The sequence below is a fragment of the Erinaceus europaeus genome, chromosome 4, assembly GCF_950295315.1.
Source record: "Erinaceus europaeus chromosome 4, mEriEur2.1, whole genome shotgun sequence".
NCBI lineage: Eukaryota > Metazoa > Chordata > Mammalia > Eulipotyphla > Erinaceidae > Erinaceus > Erinaceus europaeus.
Genome location: NC_080165.1, coordinates 24,701,738 through 24,718,213, shown reverse-complemented (window position 1 = coordinate 24,718,213; position 16,476 = coordinate 24,701,738). Strand labels below are relative to the sequence as shown.

The window sequence follows — 16,476 nt, the reverse complement described above, 5'->3', positions numbered from 1 at the left end:
GAGCACAGTACTTCCTCCTAGGCCTCAGAGCAAGATAGGCCCAGCAGCTCACACCTGGACCCCACACCTCTTTGTAGATCTCTCCTGAGGCCTTCTCAGGCCTAGGGTCCAGGCTCCAGAGTCTACACCTGCAGAAGAATCAGCTTCAGACTCTGCCCGCCCCACATGGCCTCAGTCAACTGGAACTCATCGACCTCAGTGGCAATCCCTTCCACTGTGACTGCCAGCTGCTCCCGCTGCACAGGTGGGCACCCTCATCCAGACCTTTGCATGGCATGGGATCCCCCAATCAGTCTCTGCCAAGTCCCTACTATCTCCACAGTACCACGTGCTGGTTGAACAGCCTTTGTGGGGCGGGTCCAGAGCCAGCTACACTTTCTGGAAGATCCAAGCATGTACTCCTGAGGTTGGGGTCTTCTCTTAGCCCAGGTCCACCCTTACAGCCCTAAAATGGGAATGTGATCCACCCAAGAGGGGGTGGTTAGACCTAACCAACATGTGCAGGCATTTTACATAACCACATAGGGAAGCAAGAACCCTGGATTTGAGGGCCCAGGTCGTTCAGCAAGTTAAAATGCTTCTTTTGAACCATGTGTGGGGCCATAGGTTTGATCCCCAGTACCAAATGGGAGTGCCATGCACAGCATCAAAGGGAACTCCAGGATGGTGGGGGGATACTTTGGCATTCCTCCTCTGCTCACCCCCTCAATAAAACAAAGACTAGAAACTGGGCCCCCACACCACTTAGGTATGTACTGGCACTAGGGATCAAGCTCAGGGCTTCACTCAGCAAAGAATAAATTTTGCTTGCTGAGTTACCTCCATAGCTGCACTGCCCACTTTAGACAGAGGGGTCAGGGGTTTGAATTGACTCGCTGAAGATCACAGCCAGTGCTCTCTGCAACCTGCTCTCCCCTACTCCCAGGTTGAGGCTCTCCTTCCTCTCTCCAGAAAGCCCAGCACAGTGGGTCCCTGATGTCTTTCTCCCCAGGTGGCTAACTGGGCTCAATCTGCATGTGGGGGCCACCTGTGCTGCCCCTCCCAGTACCCATGGCCAGAAGGTGAAGGCTGCAAATGCTGTTTTCAAAGCCTGCTCAGGTTGGGCTGCCAGGAAGGTCAAGCGGACATCTGCTCACAAGCCTGGTTCCAAAACCTTCATGGAAGGAAGGCAAAGAACAGTCAAGGTTGGCAGGTGTGTACGTGGGTGGGGGTGCGGAAGGGGGTAGGACAGGTGCTGAAGCCACTAGGGTAGTGTGGGGGGTGACTTTTTATGGTTTCTGGGGGCATTTTTCCTTTCTACTTTGTATTTGACAGGATAGGAACTGTAAGGGGTAGGGATCAGGCTAAGCGCATGTGGCATGAAGAGCAAGGACTGGTATAAGGATCCTGATTCAAGCCACCGGCTCCCCACCTGCAGGGCAGTAGCTTCACAGGTGGTGAAGCAGGTCTACAGGTGTCTTTCTCTCCCCGTCTTCCCCTCCTCTCTCCATTTCTCTGTCCTATCTAACGACATCAACAATAAAAAAGGGTAACAAAGGGAAAATAAATATAAAAACATTTTAAGGGTAGAGAGGGACAGACCCGCAGACCTGCTTCACCGCTCATGAAGTGTCTTCCCCGTACGTGGCGAGTAGGAACTCGAACTTGGAGCCTTACACATGGTGATATGCACGTTTAACTGAGTATGCCACCAACTAGCCCCCAGGGGTTGACTTCTTTTGGCTCTGATTCACAAGGTTTCAAACCTGAGCAATATCTTTCAGTAACTTCTGTCCTCATGCTTCACCTTTGGGCTGGGCCCAGGGTGGGTTTGTAAGGAAATGGCTACATGTTCTTGGCCTCTGTGGGACAGTGGCCTTACTATACCCAGGCCCAGTGTGTCCAGTCAGCTCACTCCTAATTTGCTGAATCACTGTTGACCGCTTCCCACCTGACCTCAAGGACCTTGCTCATCCTAGCTCTGGAACAGCAGAAGTGAGGTATGTTCTTGACACTCCACTCTGGCCTTTCCATAACCCCCGATATCATGTTCAAGCATAGCCATTCACACCCAAAGGCTCAGTGGGGTTGAGAAATCTTGGCAGCACATCAGGCAAGCATGAGCAGGACTTGACCAGCCTTCCCTGTGGCCCCCCATGTATAGTAAAGGCCTGGGCTGAGTCGGAGGGGGGGGGGGACAGGACGGGATGGGACAGGACACACACATGAAGAGAGAGGTCAGTCCCTAAAAGGGAAAATGAGTGCAAGACAAATGTGAAGGTGGGGTGAGGGCTCTTCCTGCTTCTGGACCCATGTCCTGCAGATTTGGGGTTCCACTAGGACCACTATATAACATGTCACTTCCTTAGAGCTTCTCTGTGGCATGAATAGTAGAAATCCATGTCTCAGTCGAGGGGTGAAAAGCCTAGAATCAGTGCCTGTTGGGGAAGGCGTTCACAAGGAAGGGCCAGCTTCTGTGAAGGCTCTAGACTCTGGACCTTTCGCAGCTTCTGGCGGCTCCTAATGTTGCTTGCTCACGGCAGCACAATGCAACCTCTGCTTCTATCTCCATATGACACCTTCCTGCTTCCTGTCACTGTCCAAATCTGCCACTTCCCTAAGGACATCAGCCGATTCTCTACAGGGCTTTGTGCTAACAGTTATCAGTTCTTCTCTGTATGAATGCTGACCTCTGATCTGGGCATAAGGCCTGATGGAACCACTTCTGGGCCAGTGCCATAACTGAAAGGGAAGCCCCCAGGCCAATCCCACCCCACAGCATAGTGACCACAGTATTGCTCTCTCACCTGGAGATGGTCATCCAATGCCAGCCCTGGAGTGCTAGTTTCATCGTGAAGTGGCAATTTCTGCCCATCTCTCTGGTTCCATGCTCTGTATTTGTATGTCTCACACCCATTGGGGTCAACTTTGAGTTGGCCACAAGGGAGACAAGACACAACTTTTGGTCTCCCGGACCTCAGGGTTTGTGGGAGGGCAATAGCAGAAATGTGCTTGTCTTGGAGATACAGCAAGTTGAGAGGTACAGACACTATTCTAGCTGCTCTTCCTGGGAAAGCTTAATCTTCAGATATGAAGGGGTAGAGAGATCAGTGATCTGACAAATTAGACTTTACCAAGTAAGGGATTTAATTTTCATACATATTAAGTCTGGGGTGTCCTGTCCAGGAAAGAATGAAACCACAGGTTCTAGTGAAGAGGGCTTTTCTTGTCTCTGGATGGCTGCTCCCCCACCCCCCACAGGTAGGTTCGCTTCCAGTCCTACCACATCTCCCCTCTACCACCAAAGCCTCTTGAGTGGCTGGGGAGTTGGTGGGGTCTTCCCCTCCAGACAGCAGACCACACAGCTCCTCTACTTCCCCATAGGAGAGGGCAAGTCAGCAGAGGAAACAGGTCAGGCCACCTCACAACTTGCTGAAACTCTCCTTCTGGCCACAGCTGGGCCTGCATGTAGTTTCCCAGCTTTCTGAGGCTGCAAAGGGCAGAGCACCCACCCAGTTGGCAGAGGATACTCCACTTGTTGTACCTTAGACCACTGCCATTAACCAGGGGAGTCTCCCCTCAGAGTGGCTCCAGGTCTTTATTTATGCCCTGCTTGGACAAGTGTGTGTGCGCACACATAAAGACAGGCACTTTACTATGTTGTTTTCCTGATGTGATTGGGGGGAACTGAGGGGTATGGAAGGAGGAGGTAATTGCAAAGAAGAACTCTGGGAAGTCTTTGCTGGAGAGCGAATCACTCAGACTCTGGCAGTCCGTCACACCAGTCTTGTCTGAGAGGAGGCCTCACTGATCCTTCAGTACGTGGTCCTCAAGGCTGAATTTATACAAAATGGTTGTCTCCAAAGTGAATTGGGATGGTATGGCCACAGAAGCCCTGGGCTGACTTCCAGCAGGAATGACCACACTGGCAGTAGGAAAGGCTCAATTGTCTGTCTCCTGTTTGATGTTCTCAAGGGGGACAGGCAGCTCTGGACTCTGGGCCTTGTCAGGCGAGGCCTCATCGAGATGCTCCTCTTTCACGCGCACAGCGATGACTAGAGGGAGGAGGTGGGGAGGGCGGGGGTTCACAATCTGTGAAGGGAGCCTGGCTTCCCACACCCTGGAGGCAGACAGGTGAGGAGCCGCAGCAGAAGGTGCAGAGCTTGGCCATCCCCTAACCCAGCAACTGCTAATCTGCCCACCCTGAGGTGGAAGCAAAGGTGAAAGAGGGGGTGCCAGGCGCCTGGTGAAGGGTGGCCACTCCATCAGGAGGAGTGGTCCTGGAAGGACTGCTTGGGGACCCAGAGAATTCCCTTCAAACTTGACTCTACTATACTCTTCTGTGTCCAGGTAGGGAAGGAGAGGGGTCATGCCTGAGCACCAGAGCTGGTCAGCCCTGCTTCAACCGGCCCCAGTCCTGCCCAGGAGGCTCTTACTCTCATTGGGCTCCGACGAGTTCTTCTCTGTGGCCTGCTGGTCGTCCTCCACCAGGGCTTTCTTGGAGCCCTGTCTGAGGGGCCGGGACTTGGCCGGTGGCATTCGTTTTCCTTTGAATAAAAATGGAATTAAACCCAGCATTGTGACTTTGTCCATGTGAGGCTCAAAGGCTGGGTTTCACCCAGTGGCCAGACAGAGTAGCAAAGGGGACATCTGGAGGAACAAGGCTGAGTGCCAAGGCTCACAGTTCCTTCCAGCTGGGGTTAACAGCACCTTGAAGTTGTTATGTTTCCCTCTTCCAATTCTTCCTTTCTTTACCTGATAACGTGACCCTCCCAAGTCCTACCATCCTCCCACACTTGATCAGTAATACCTTCCCCTCACCCCCCAAGTTCTCCCCAGAGTTGGAGTCTCACATATCTGACTTCACTGCTCTTGTGCTGCTTTCTTTCATTTAGGTAGTGAGACAAAGATACACTCGAGCTTCCTCAGTTGCCATATCACCTTCTCTGTGGTACTTGATCTCAAACTTGGACCTCCTACATGGCAAAGCAGGCTTCCTGCCCAGTAAGCTCTGTCTCCATCAACCCATAAATTTTTTTTTTTTCCTCCTCCAGGGTTATTGCTGGGCTCGGTGCCTGCACCATGAATCCACCGCTCCTGGAGGCCATTTTTTTCCCCCTTTTGTTGCCCTTGTAGCTTCGTTGTGGTTATTATTATTGCCCTTGTTGACGCAATTCGTTGTTAGATAGGACAGAGAGAAATGGAGAGAGGAGGGGAAGACAGAGAAGGGGAGAGAAAGATAGACACCTGCAGACCTGCTTCACCACCTGTGAAGCGACTCCCCTGCAGGTGGGGAGCCAGGGGCTCGAGCCGGGGGCTCGAACCGGGATCCTTACGCCGATCCCTGCGCTTTGTGCCACATGCGCTTAACCCACTGCGCCACCGCCCGACCCCCCAGTCCATAAATTTTAAAGTATCACTCTAGGCTTTGAAGTTCTGAGAACTTAATCTGGGACTCAAAGCAAGCAAATCCTATGCTCTACCACTGAGCCCAATAATTTATTCTCCTCACTGAGCTCCCTAATTTATTCTCCTCTCTAAGCAGTATCCCTCATTGACCTGCTGTGTCTTCTCCACTCCCCAGTACTCCTTCCAGCTAAGCTTGCACTGGGCTCAGGGTCTGCTGACAGTGGGAAGATGACACCCAGACTTGGCCCCTGCCCTTGCTCTCAGCCCTCAGCCCTCAGCAGGGCACCAGGGGTGAGTGAGTCCCGGAGAGCAGGTTCCACTCCTCCTGTGCCTTCCACTTTCAAACACAACCGCTGAGCCTTTGTGAACATGGGCCAGCAAGGATGGGGTTCTCTTCCCAAACTCCTTCAAATGCAATCTCTCCTCTCTTTTCCTGAGCATCCTGACCACTGCCAGAAGCACTCTGGTTCACCGAAAGCAATTGTTTTAAGCCCATGGAGCCAAAGAGCAAAGAAAAGATGGGCAGAGCCACAAAGAGCACTAAGGCCTAAAGCTTGACAGCACTCAACAGCATTACTTACTTTTCTTCCCAAACTGTTTCTTTTTCTTCTTTGTGGTCTCTTTGGCCTTCAGAGGGGTGGTCTGCTCTGTTGTTTAAAGACAGGAGCAAGAGGTGAAGAGTCCTGAGAGGACACAGGTATACAGAAACATCCCGAGAACCCTGCCCACCAATCATCCAATCACTAGTCTCCCTTACACATGGGAGACCCCAAGAAGGGAAGCCAAAGTTGGCTGTGAGAAGGGGGGTGGGAAAGACTGGAGAATTCCTGCTTCCCACCCTCACCACCAGGGCTGTGCAGAGCCCTAGGTGGTTTACCTGGGTGCACCAGAGCACAGAATAGAGCGGGCAAGGTCAAGGAAGGAGTTCTGCAGGCCAAAGAGATAGAGCAGTCAGGAAGGGGGGGGGGGCAGGGCGACATGGAATTCTCCAAAGTGCCAGGAGATGTCTCTATCTTGTGTCAAAGTGGGAGGGAAAGGCAGAGGGCATGGAGTGTTAGCTGGAGGGAGTAAGAAAAGGAGAGTCAAGAGTCCCTTAGGGATAAGAGAGTTCTGACCTGTGGCCACGGGTGGCTGGAGCTGGTAGCCAGTGAGCTCACACCAGCCAACAGGGTAAATGTCTGGAGACTCGCAGTCCACCCACTGGTCATACTCGTTGTCCCAGCCATCAAAGTGAATGCTGAGGAGCCGGTGCACCACCCGCTTCACCGTGGCCACGCAGATAAGGCGGGGCTCCATCAAGTCCACAGCTTCCAGCTTCATGCCCACCTTGAAGCCATGGTTGGGGCAGTCCTGGGGATAGGGGAAGGCAGAAGGAAGTGGCCAAAGCAGCCAGCTCCTGCCTGAGAGAGACAGGATGGGGGCAGGAAGCGGGGCTTGGAGTCCCTCTTGTCAAAGACTCCTCCAGAAATGGACCAGCTAGCTAAGCTGGGGTTCCGCAGAGTGCTAGGTCTGACCTAGCTAGCTTGACCTAGCTAGCTTGACCTCACATCTGAACACATTATAAAATGTGCGCTTGACCAGGTATGCCCCCCAGATCCTCATTTTATCATACTTTATGTTTTAAGAACAGTATGAAATAGTTTAAATTCACCTACATGCCACTGAGTCTGTGAAAGAGACCTTTAAGTGTGGGGTCAGAGGTGAGAGGTGGGGTTTCTCTTCTGAAGTGGCTGATGCCAGCAACAAAGGCTCAAGAAGAGGAGCCGGAAGGGGCCCCATGTGAGCAGAGGGCAGAGGCAGTTCTGAGGCTGCTCCGGCTCCCGTGTTTATCTCCTCACCATGTTAAAGAGTCGCGCTGGAGCTGCCTTGGACTTGGTCTTTTCCAAGTAGGTGTCCCAGTTGAATGTGTGTGTGTCGTACCCTGGATGAGCAGAAAGCACAAATGCAGAGGGAGAGCAGCCCAGAGGCACCAGCAGCTTGGTCAGAACCTGCCTTGTAGTCTCCCCAGAACCCCCTTTTCTTCTCCCCAGACAAGTACCCACTCTAGGGCCACAATCCTGTTGTAGAAATTGTTGAGTATCCATTATATAAACCACTATTAAATCACTGATAATGAAAATGGTGTCCCTCAGTTAGGATAAAGCATTGGACCCTCAAGCATGGGGTCCCAAGTTCAATTCCTGGCATTATATGTGCCAGAGTAATGCTTTGATTCTCTCCTCTCATTAGTAAATAAAAATAAATGTTTAAAAAACGAAATAACCAGGAGTCGGGCGGCAGCGCAGCAGGTTAAACACACGTGGCACAAAGCGCAAGGACCAGCGTAAGGATCCCAGTTTGAGCCCCTGGCAGCCCACCTTCAGGGGAGTCGCTTCACAGGCGGTGAAGCAGGTCTGCAGGTGTCTATCTTTCTCTCCTCCTCTCCATCTTCCCCATCTCTCTCCATTTCTTTCTGTCCTATCTAACAATGACAACATCAATAACAACAACAATAAAAAAAAAGGGCAACAAAAGGGAAAATAAAAAATATATATAAAATAATAAACTAAAGGGAGCTAGTTATAAAAAAAAGTCAAATAACTGGGGCCAGGTGGTGGCACACCTGATTGAACGCACATTACAGTGTGCAAGGACCCAGGTTCGAGCCCCTGGTCCCCACCTGCAGGGAGAAAGCTTCACAAGTGATGAAGCAGTGCTGCAGGTGTGTCTCTCCCTCTCCCCATCACCCCCTTTCTGACTGTCTCTATCCAACAGATAAAGATTAAAAATAAAATAACAAATAACAAGGATAGGGAAGATAGCATAATGGTTATGCAAAAAGACTTTCATGCCTGAGGCATCAAGTCTTAAGTTCAATCTCTTTTTTTAAATTTCTTTATGTTTTTACTTATTATTGGATAGAGACAGAGAAATTGAGGGGAGGGAGGCAGAGGGGAGACATTTGTAGCCCTGCTTCACTACTCATGAAGCTTTCCCCCTGCAGGTGGGGGCCAGGGGCTTGAACCTGGGTCCTCATGCACTGTAGTGTGTGTGTGCTTAACTAGATGTTTAATCTGGCCTTTCATGTTTGTTGTTATAATTCGGCGGCTCCAGCTGGCCGGGCTAGCTTCACGGGCGGGTAACAGAGACGACCAGACACACGGCTGGGCAGGGAAGCTGTATTTCTTTATTCAGGAACAACGATTTATAAACTAAGACAAACTAATCACCAAACAGAACTCTGCTGCCTCTTTCCCGCGGCGGCGCCAAGCACTCTCAAACTCTGCAACTCTCCAACTCTGGAACTCTAGAACCCTGGAACTCTGGCCCTCTCTCGGGGTTCCCAGGGGCGGGGCCCAGCAGGCCCATGAAACTAACAGGACTGATCCAATTCTCTTGGTGGGGGAGAGCTAGAACAAACCAATGTAAAGCATACAACACATGTTCAACCTCTAGCACTACCATAAGCAAGAGCTGAACAGTACTCTGGTCAAAGGATGAATGAATGGGACAATAGGTGGTGGCATATCTGGTTGAGCACACAATTATAGTGTGCAAGGACCCAGGTTCAAGCCCCAAGTCCCCACTTGCAGGGGGAAGCTTCGCAAGTGCTGAAACAGAGCTGTAGGTATCACTCTTCCTCTCTATATTCCCCTTTTCTCTACATATAGAAAATATTTAAAAAAAAAAAAAAAAAAAAAAAGAATAAAGTGCAAGGACTGGCATAAGGATCCCGGTTCGAGCTCCCAGCTCCTCACCCACAGAGGAGTCGGCTCACAGGCAGTGAAGCAGGTCTGCAGGTGTCTATCTTTCTCACCCCCTCTGTCTTCCCCTCCTCTCTCTACTTCTCTCTGTCCTATCCAATAACAATAACTACAACAATAAAACAAGGGCAACAAAAGGGAATAAATAAATATAAAAAAAGAAAGAATAAATGAATAAACAGATAAAATATTATATTTCCAAAGTAACAATGGGAGTCCTGCTCACCAAGCCACACACAAGCTGTGGGGTTGAGCCAGGCCAGCAGTGGCCCTGGGAGTTATCACCTCCCCACCTCTTTTTTTTTTTTTTTTAAAAAGGAAGTAGTCTTTTAAAAAAAATTTATTTATTATTGGAGAATATCTATATCTATCTATCTATCTATCTATATAGAGAGAGAGAAAGAGAGAGAGGGAGGGAGAGAGAGAAATTGAAAGGAGAGGGGGAGATAGACACCTACAGCCCTGCTTCACTACTCGTGAAGCTTCCCCCCAAAGGTGGGGACCAGGGGCTTGAACCTGGGTCCTTGCATACTGTCATGTTGCGCTTCGCCAGGTGCACCACTGTCTGGCCCCTCAACTTCTCTCTCTATCCCGAAACTCCAAGCACCAAGAGATTGACTGGGCTAGGAATCTGAGCCTGTGTTTCTCCCTGACCCTTCCAACTTTAAGATCAGTCTTACCTTTTGGAGGTATTAGCTCAATGTCATTCTTCTGGCAAAAGGTGGCTGGGAAGATGGCATGGGAGGAGGCGTGGTAACAGAACCAGTCTGACCCATCTGTGGAGGAGCCCCCATCCACACAGATCATCAGGTATCCATCCAAGAGGACCTGGCAGGGGAAAGAGACAGGTGGAGAACACAGCATCATGAGGTACAATCCCATCCCAGGGTCAAGGAGGCCACGGTCAGGACTCCAGAGATGGAGTGACCTGTCCCTGAGCTCCTGCTTCTGCACATTTGGCACTTTTATTTATTTATTTATATTTGCCTCCAGGGTTATCACTGGGGCTTGGTGTCAGCGCTACAAATCCAGGATAGGTGGCCATTTTTTCACTGGATAGTAAAGAGATAAATTGAGAGGATGGGGAGATAGAGGAAAAAAGATGACACCTACAGACCTGTTTCACTGCTCCCCAGCTACAGGGAGTCACTTCACAAGTGGTGAAACAGATCTGCAGGTGGCCCAAGCCAGGATCCTTCCACGTGTCCTTGAGCTTCATACTATGTGCTTAACCTGGGGCACCACCGCCCAACCCCGACATTTGGCACTTTTTTTTTTTTAATACTTGTGAAGCAACTCCCTTGCAGATGGGGAGTTGGGGGCTTGAATGGGATCCATACGCTGGTCCTTGCACTTTGCACCACCAGCGTTTAACCCGCTGCGCTACCGCCCGACTCCCCATTCAGCACTTTTACCAGAGCACTGTTCAGCTCTGGCTTATGGTGATATGGGGGATTGATATGGAACTTGAGATTGATATGGGACTTGAGAGCCTCAGGCATGAAAGTCTCTTTGCATAACCTTTATGCTATACCCCCACCCCACATTCGGCACTTTAACTCACTTGTAAGATCGTTCTTTAACTCACTTGTAAGATCATTCATCATCCTCACTAGATAGGAGGCACTAATCTGTCCTTTTGCTACTGTTCTTAGTAGTGAGCATATACCCCCCCCCCCAGGAAGGTTGAGAGGTGATCCCCAGTAATAATGGGGGACATTTGCAATGAAGTCAGCCTCACTGTGGCCCTCAGTGTTGAGGGAAGACCCCTGATGGATGACTTGACAGGGTGAAGCCTACAGTGGGCACAGGACCAGGCTTGAGCGAGGTGTTCGGTGAGCACCTATCTTTGCTACTGGAGCCTGAAGTGAATGCAGATCCTGACCAAGAAGTAGAGAAGTCCTTTCTTCACAGAAAGCAGGTTCTCCGGAGACAAGCAGTGTAGGGCAGGTGGGATGGCTCTGTGCCATCATTGTGTCACCTCAGCCACACTGGAGGCTCAGAGCAGCACCAAGCTTACCTTGCAGATGGTTGCCACACAGATATTGCCCAAATTCAGGGGGTCAATGGCCTCCAGCTTCATTCCCTCCTCAAACCATCCACCTTCTGTGTAGACAGCTCGTACCTTAAAATAACAGACAATTGAATCTCAGGTCAGCTCAAGGGTGGAGTAGGCAGACCTCAACCTCTTCTGCCACAGGCCCAGGGAGGCAGTGAGGAGGGAAAGGGACATCCCAGGGAAAAGTCAGGGTCCTCAGCCTGTGGTGGATCTCTGGCTGACAGGAAAAATGCCCATGGGCTGTGCCTCACCTTCTTGAACAGGTAAGGAACAGCATCGCAGTAGATCTTCCGGAAGGTGGGGTGGTGGGCCACATCACCACGCTTCTCTTTTGGAGATGGCACCAGGAAGGAAAGGAGTTAAAGGAAGCTAAGAATCTTCTCCATGACTCTGGAGTGTGGGGGCTGACCTTCATATGCTTAAATCTATGTTTCAGCACCCCCCAGCCCCCACCCCACTGAGGTAGAGCTCTCATTCAGCTCGAGGAGACTCAGACTCTCCCCCCATGAGGGAAGGGATAGGACCTCCACCTCTGGGTTCCACTTTTTACCACCGTAAGCCTGACGGTCTGCTAACCTGACAGCTTGATACCATGGCCAACACGACGTGACCAGCCCACTGGGTGGATCAGGGGACTCCACATGTGACACCAGAAGTCATCGTCGCTATCTCCATCCTCATAGAGGAGCCGTAGGCGACCCCCAATTACTGTGTCCACCACAGCCATGCGGGTCCGTGACACCTGGGACTTGTCCACCACCTCCAGCCTCATGCCCTGGCGGAAGGGGTACTTCATGCTCTCTACCATCTGCAACAGCATCACAACACAGGCTGCTGAATGCCACTTTCTTCGCGGGGTCTTCCTCGACCTGCTGCCCGAGGCCTCAGGGTCAGCCCAATGAACTACCACAGCAGCACCTTACCCTGCACACCCTGCTCATTACTGTGACACCAACCCAGGCCCCTACATGAGTGCGCCTCACATGGAGGCAGGCACGTAGGTGGAAGAGATGGGGTCCCCCCTGTGTATCCTTCTGATCTCTTGGAAATTTTTATCAGGTGCAAGGTCGGTAAGTCAAACCACTCAATGCATATTCAGAATTAAAGTTGAGGGTCTGTATGAGGATGCACTGGGTTAAGCACACACCACCATGTGCAAAGACATGAATTTGGGGCGGGAGAGATAGCATAGTGGATATACAAACAGATACTCATGCCTGAGGCTCCGAGGTCCCAGGTTCAATCCCCCGCAGCACGATAGACCAGAGCTGAGTAGTGCTCTGGTATATATGTATATATATACAAATATATACGTGAATTTGAGCCCCTGCTCCCCACCTGGCAAGGTGCGACGCTTCACAATCCATGAAGCAAGTGGTGCAGATGTTTCTCTCCCTCTCTACCTCTCCTCGCCCTCTCAATTTCTCTGTCTTCTCAAGGAAAAAAAAAAAAAAAAAAGGCTGCGAGTTGGGCGGTAGCGCAGCGGGTTAAGCGCATGTGGCACGAAGCACAAGGACCGGCCTAAGCATCCCGGTTTGAGCCCCCGAGCTCCCCACCTGCAGGGGATTCACTTCACAAGCAGTGAAGCAGGTCTGCAGGTGTCTATCTTTCTCTGCCCCTCTATCTTCCCCTCCTCTCCATTTCTCTCTGTCCTCCTCTCCATTTCTCTCTGTCCTATCTATCAACAACGACATCAATAACAACAGTAATAAAAACAACAATAATAAAAAGACAACAAGGGCAACAAAAGGGAAAATAAATAAATAAAATTTTTTAAAAAGAAAAAATATATAAAACAATTAAATTAAGCAGGAGTAGATAGCATAATGATTATGCAAAGACACTCTAATGCCTGAGGCTCCAAAGTCCCAGGTTCAATCTTCCCCATACCACCATAAGCCAGAACTGAGCAGTGCTCTGGTTATAAAAAAAAAAGTTAAAATTAAATGTTATACAGAACATAACATTCTGAGACATACCCAGACTTCAGAACCATTATTAATTTATATTATTCCAATACCTGGGTTCATTTTCTCTGCTGGCCTGGAGAGTTCTAGAGGCAAAGTTTGTATTCTGTGTTCTCTGTATAGGCCTTATATATGACAAGTACTTAAGATAATTTTTTTTCTTAAGATTTTGTGAAAACTATGCTGGTTATCATTAGGAGGGTAGGGGTACTGAATTTTGGTGGTGGGTGCAATGTAGGACTATTCCCTTTAATCCTGCAATATTATAAGGGTTCTCTCCCTCCCTCCCTTCCTATCTAGTGTTGAAAAGCTAATGGCAGACAAAACCATGTAACAGATATGAAGTCACTAGAGTGTCAACCAAGGGGCTAGGGAGATAGCATAATGGCTATGCAAAAAGACTTTCATGCCTGAGACAAAGATTGAAGGTTTAATCCCCAGTACCACCATAAGCCAGAGCTGAGCTCTAGTAAAACCAATCAAAATTATTACCAAGGAAGTCTTAGGGGAAAAAAAAAAAAAAAAGCCCCATACCCACTGCCAGAAAGTGGTGCATCATGTAGAATTCACACATTGCTAAGCTTGAGCACCCGGGTTCAAGCCCCCAGCTTCCACCTACAGAGGGGAGCTTCATGAAGTGAAACAATCCTGCATGTCTCTCTCTCTTTCTGTCTCTATTATAAAAGAAAGAAAAAGGAAAAAAAAAAAAAACTACTGAGAGCAATGAAGTCGTGTGCATGCACCAAGCCCTAGCAATAACCCTGTGGCAAAAGGAAAAAAATATATAGTTAGCATGAAGGATGATCAAATGGAAGAGGAGCAGGGAGGACAGTTAGGAGGCCCAAAATGTTCACTGTCAGACCTTGATATGGAAATCCACAGGAAGAGTCCTGGAGCCCACCAAGCGTTTCATGAGGTAGCCCTTCCAGTCGGTGAACTTGGCATGGATGGCTAAGGAGACATCAGCAGAATTCTGGTTACACAGACAACACTTCTACCAACAGGGGGTGCCAGAGCCCCTTCATCTTCAGCACAGAAGATGCAACAACTTATCTCTGTGTCTTAATGATAGCAGGCACTTCACCTGACAAAACTTGGCTTTACAATTTGGGCCTGCTGGGGGTTTCTTGGACAGGGAAAGAGAGGAAGCAAGAATGCAGATAGGTCCTGATCTGGTCTAATCAGAGCCCTGCAGGAATCAGGATAAGTTAACATTCTCATCAACGCACTTCTTGGGGGCACCAGGATCTTGCTGTTGATGGCGCACCAGCCAATGGGATGGACATCCACAGTTCCCAGGTTGCACCAGAAGTCGTGGCTGGCATCATTTTCAAAGCCTTCATATCGGAGCAACACCCGGTAGCCTGGAAGGAAAAGGGTACCAATGAGGGAAGAAGAGGCATGAAAAGGTTTATTTTTATGAGTTTTCTTCTCTAGCGTAAAGAAACTTCTCACTGCCTATCCCAAGAATTCTCTCTAGGCAAATAGGGTCCCTCTGTCATTTTCCCCAAACCAAATCACTGCCATTTACCCAGAGGTAGTATGGCAAGGAACAAGTGGTGGCACACTTGGCTGAGTGCACATTACTGTGCGCAAGAGCCCAGTTTCAGGTCCCAGATCCCCACCGGCAGAGGGAGAAGACTCCACAAGTGGGAAGCCGTGCTCAGGTGTATCTCTTCTCTATTTCCCCCTTCCATCTCTGTTTTTGTCTCTATTCAATTAAAAAAAAAAGTATGGCATAGTGTTAAGAATTAGTTTTCTTTTTCTCCTTTTTTTGTTAAACCAGAGCACTGCTCAGCTCTGACTTATGGCAGTGTGGGGGATTGAACCTGGGACTTGAGAGCCTCCAGGCATGAAAGTCTCTTTGCATATCCATTATGCTATACCCCCATCTGCATGGATTAGTTTTTTTTTTTAAATAAATGATCATTTAACAAAATTTATTTATTTATTCATGAGAAAGATAGGCAGAGAGAGAATGAACCAGACATCACCCTGGTACATGTCAGGGATTGAACTCAGGACCTCATGGTTAAGAATCCAGTGCTTTATCTATTGCGCCACCTCCTGGACCACAAAAGAATTAGTTTTCTATTACCTGATCATCCCTGGGATATCTCAAATGCTAGGAGTTTCTGGGGGCAAAGTGGTGGCGTACTCCATTAAGTGCATGTCACCAAGTGCAAGGACCTGGTCCAAGCCTCCTGTCCCCACCTGCAGAGAGGAACTTCACAAGTGAAGCTACAGGTGTCTCCTCTCACTCTCTCTCTTCCCTCTCAGTTTCTCTCTGTCCTATCAAATAATAATAATAATAAAAGGTGTGTGGGGGTTTTTTCCACACTTACCTGACTTGTGATTCTCTCTAGTAGGCAAATGACCAGAAGGGAGGCAGAAACACCAGCCAGTGGGATTTGTTTGCCTGCATGTTCTGTGAAGGTTATTTCCGCCTACGTCACTGTCTAAGCCACCTGTCTCCCAGGCCCTGCCCTGGGTCAGGGACACAAACACACACCCACCCGCTGCCTGGATGACAGAGGCGATCCAGTACACACGGCTGGGAAGCACAGCGTCGCTGTTGAGCACCTCGACCTTCATCCCCTTCATCACATCCTCCCATTGGTCATAGAGCGGGACCTGTGAGGGCACGAGAGCAGTTGAGTTGCCTGGGCCAGGTCATCATGGCCTTCTCCATACCTTAACTATCCTAACACCACCCATGGTGTGCAGAAAGCCAGGCACCAGGGATGAAGTGTCCTCTGTCGCTCAAAAGCTGAATTCGGGAGTCAGGCGGTAGCAGGTTAACCGCACGTGGTACAAAGCGTAAGGACCGGCCTAAGGATCCTGGTTCGAGCCCCCGGCTCCCCACCTGCAGGGGAGTCATTTCACAGGTGGTGAAGCAGGCCTGCAGGTGTCTATCTTTCTCTTCCTCTCTCTGTCTTCCCCCCTCTCCATTTCTCTCTGTCCTATCTAACAATGACAATATCAACAACAATAATAACTAAAGCAACAACAAAAAAAGGGCAACAAAAGGGAAAATTAATATAAATACAAAATTTAAATAAAAAAGCTCGAACCTGGGTCCTTGCACATTGTAACACGTGCGCTCAACCAGGTGTGCCATCAACTGATCCCTGCAGCCCCACACTTTAAATCTCCTTTGGGAAATTTACCTTTTTTACTTTTGCCTTTCTCATTCTCAACACTGGCCTAACATAACTGGAGTATCCATTCTATCAGGCAGGTCGAAGAGATTGGGTTCATCATAGAACCTAGACATGATTTAGTGGCCCAGATTCAAAGCTGTGGCATTTTTTTTTTA

At 49.5% G+C, this 16,476-nt stretch overlaps 2 protein-coding genes across 4 annotated transcripts in view; one reads left to right on the top strand and one right to left on the bottom strand.

Moving 5' to 3' along the window:
• Positions 1-4,553, top strand: part of CHADL (chondroadherin like) — a 10,270-nt gene extending 5,717 nt beyond the window's left edge. Inside the window, exons 4-7 of one of the 3 annotated variants that reach the window (XR_009549415.1) lie at positions 78-244; positions 992-1,192; positions 1,871-1,979; positions 4,330-4,553. Coding sequence is in view for 2 of the 3 variants with exons in the window: in XM_016188321.2 (XP_016043807.2) it covers positions 78-244; positions 992-1,192; positions 1,871-1,919 (417 nt within the window). In the remaining variant the exon portion in view is untranslated. Of the gene's footprint in view, positions 1-77; positions 245-991; positions 1,193-1,870; positions 2,451-4,329 lie in introns of those variants that run through there. The other 2 variants (XM_060189029.1, XM_016188321.2) reach the window with 2 other exon arrangements.
• L3MBTL2 (L3MBTL histone methyl-lysine binding protein 2) overlaps positions 3,103-16,476 on the bottom strand; it is a 37,885-nt gene continuing 24,511 nt past the window's right edge. Inside the window, exons 6-17 of the mRNA XM_007523413.3 lie at positions 15,674-15,791; positions 14,387-14,521; positions 14,020-14,108; positions 11,767-11,998; positions 11,442-11,518; positions 11,152-11,256; positions 9,812-9,959; positions 7,227-7,309; positions 6,504-6,738; positions 5,970-6,035; positions 4,416-4,526; positions 3,103-4,034 (exon numbers count right to left, since the gene is read on the bottom strand). Of these exons, the coding sequence (XP_007523475.2) occupies positions 3,922-4,034; positions 4,416-4,526; positions 5,970-6,035; positions 6,504-6,738; positions 7,227-7,309; positions 9,812-9,959; positions 11,152-11,256; positions 11,442-11,518; positions 11,767-11,998; positions 14,020-14,108; positions 14,387-14,521; positions 15,674-15,791 (1,512 nt within the window). The 3' untranslated portion in view covers positions 3,103-3,921. The remainder of the gene's footprint in view (positions 4,035-4,415; positions 4,527-5,969; positions 6,036-6,503; positions 6,739-7,226; positions 7,310-9,811; positions 9,960-11,151; positions 11,257-11,441; positions 11,519-11,766; positions 11,999-14,019; positions 14,109-14,386; positions 14,522-15,673; positions 15,792-16,476) is intronic.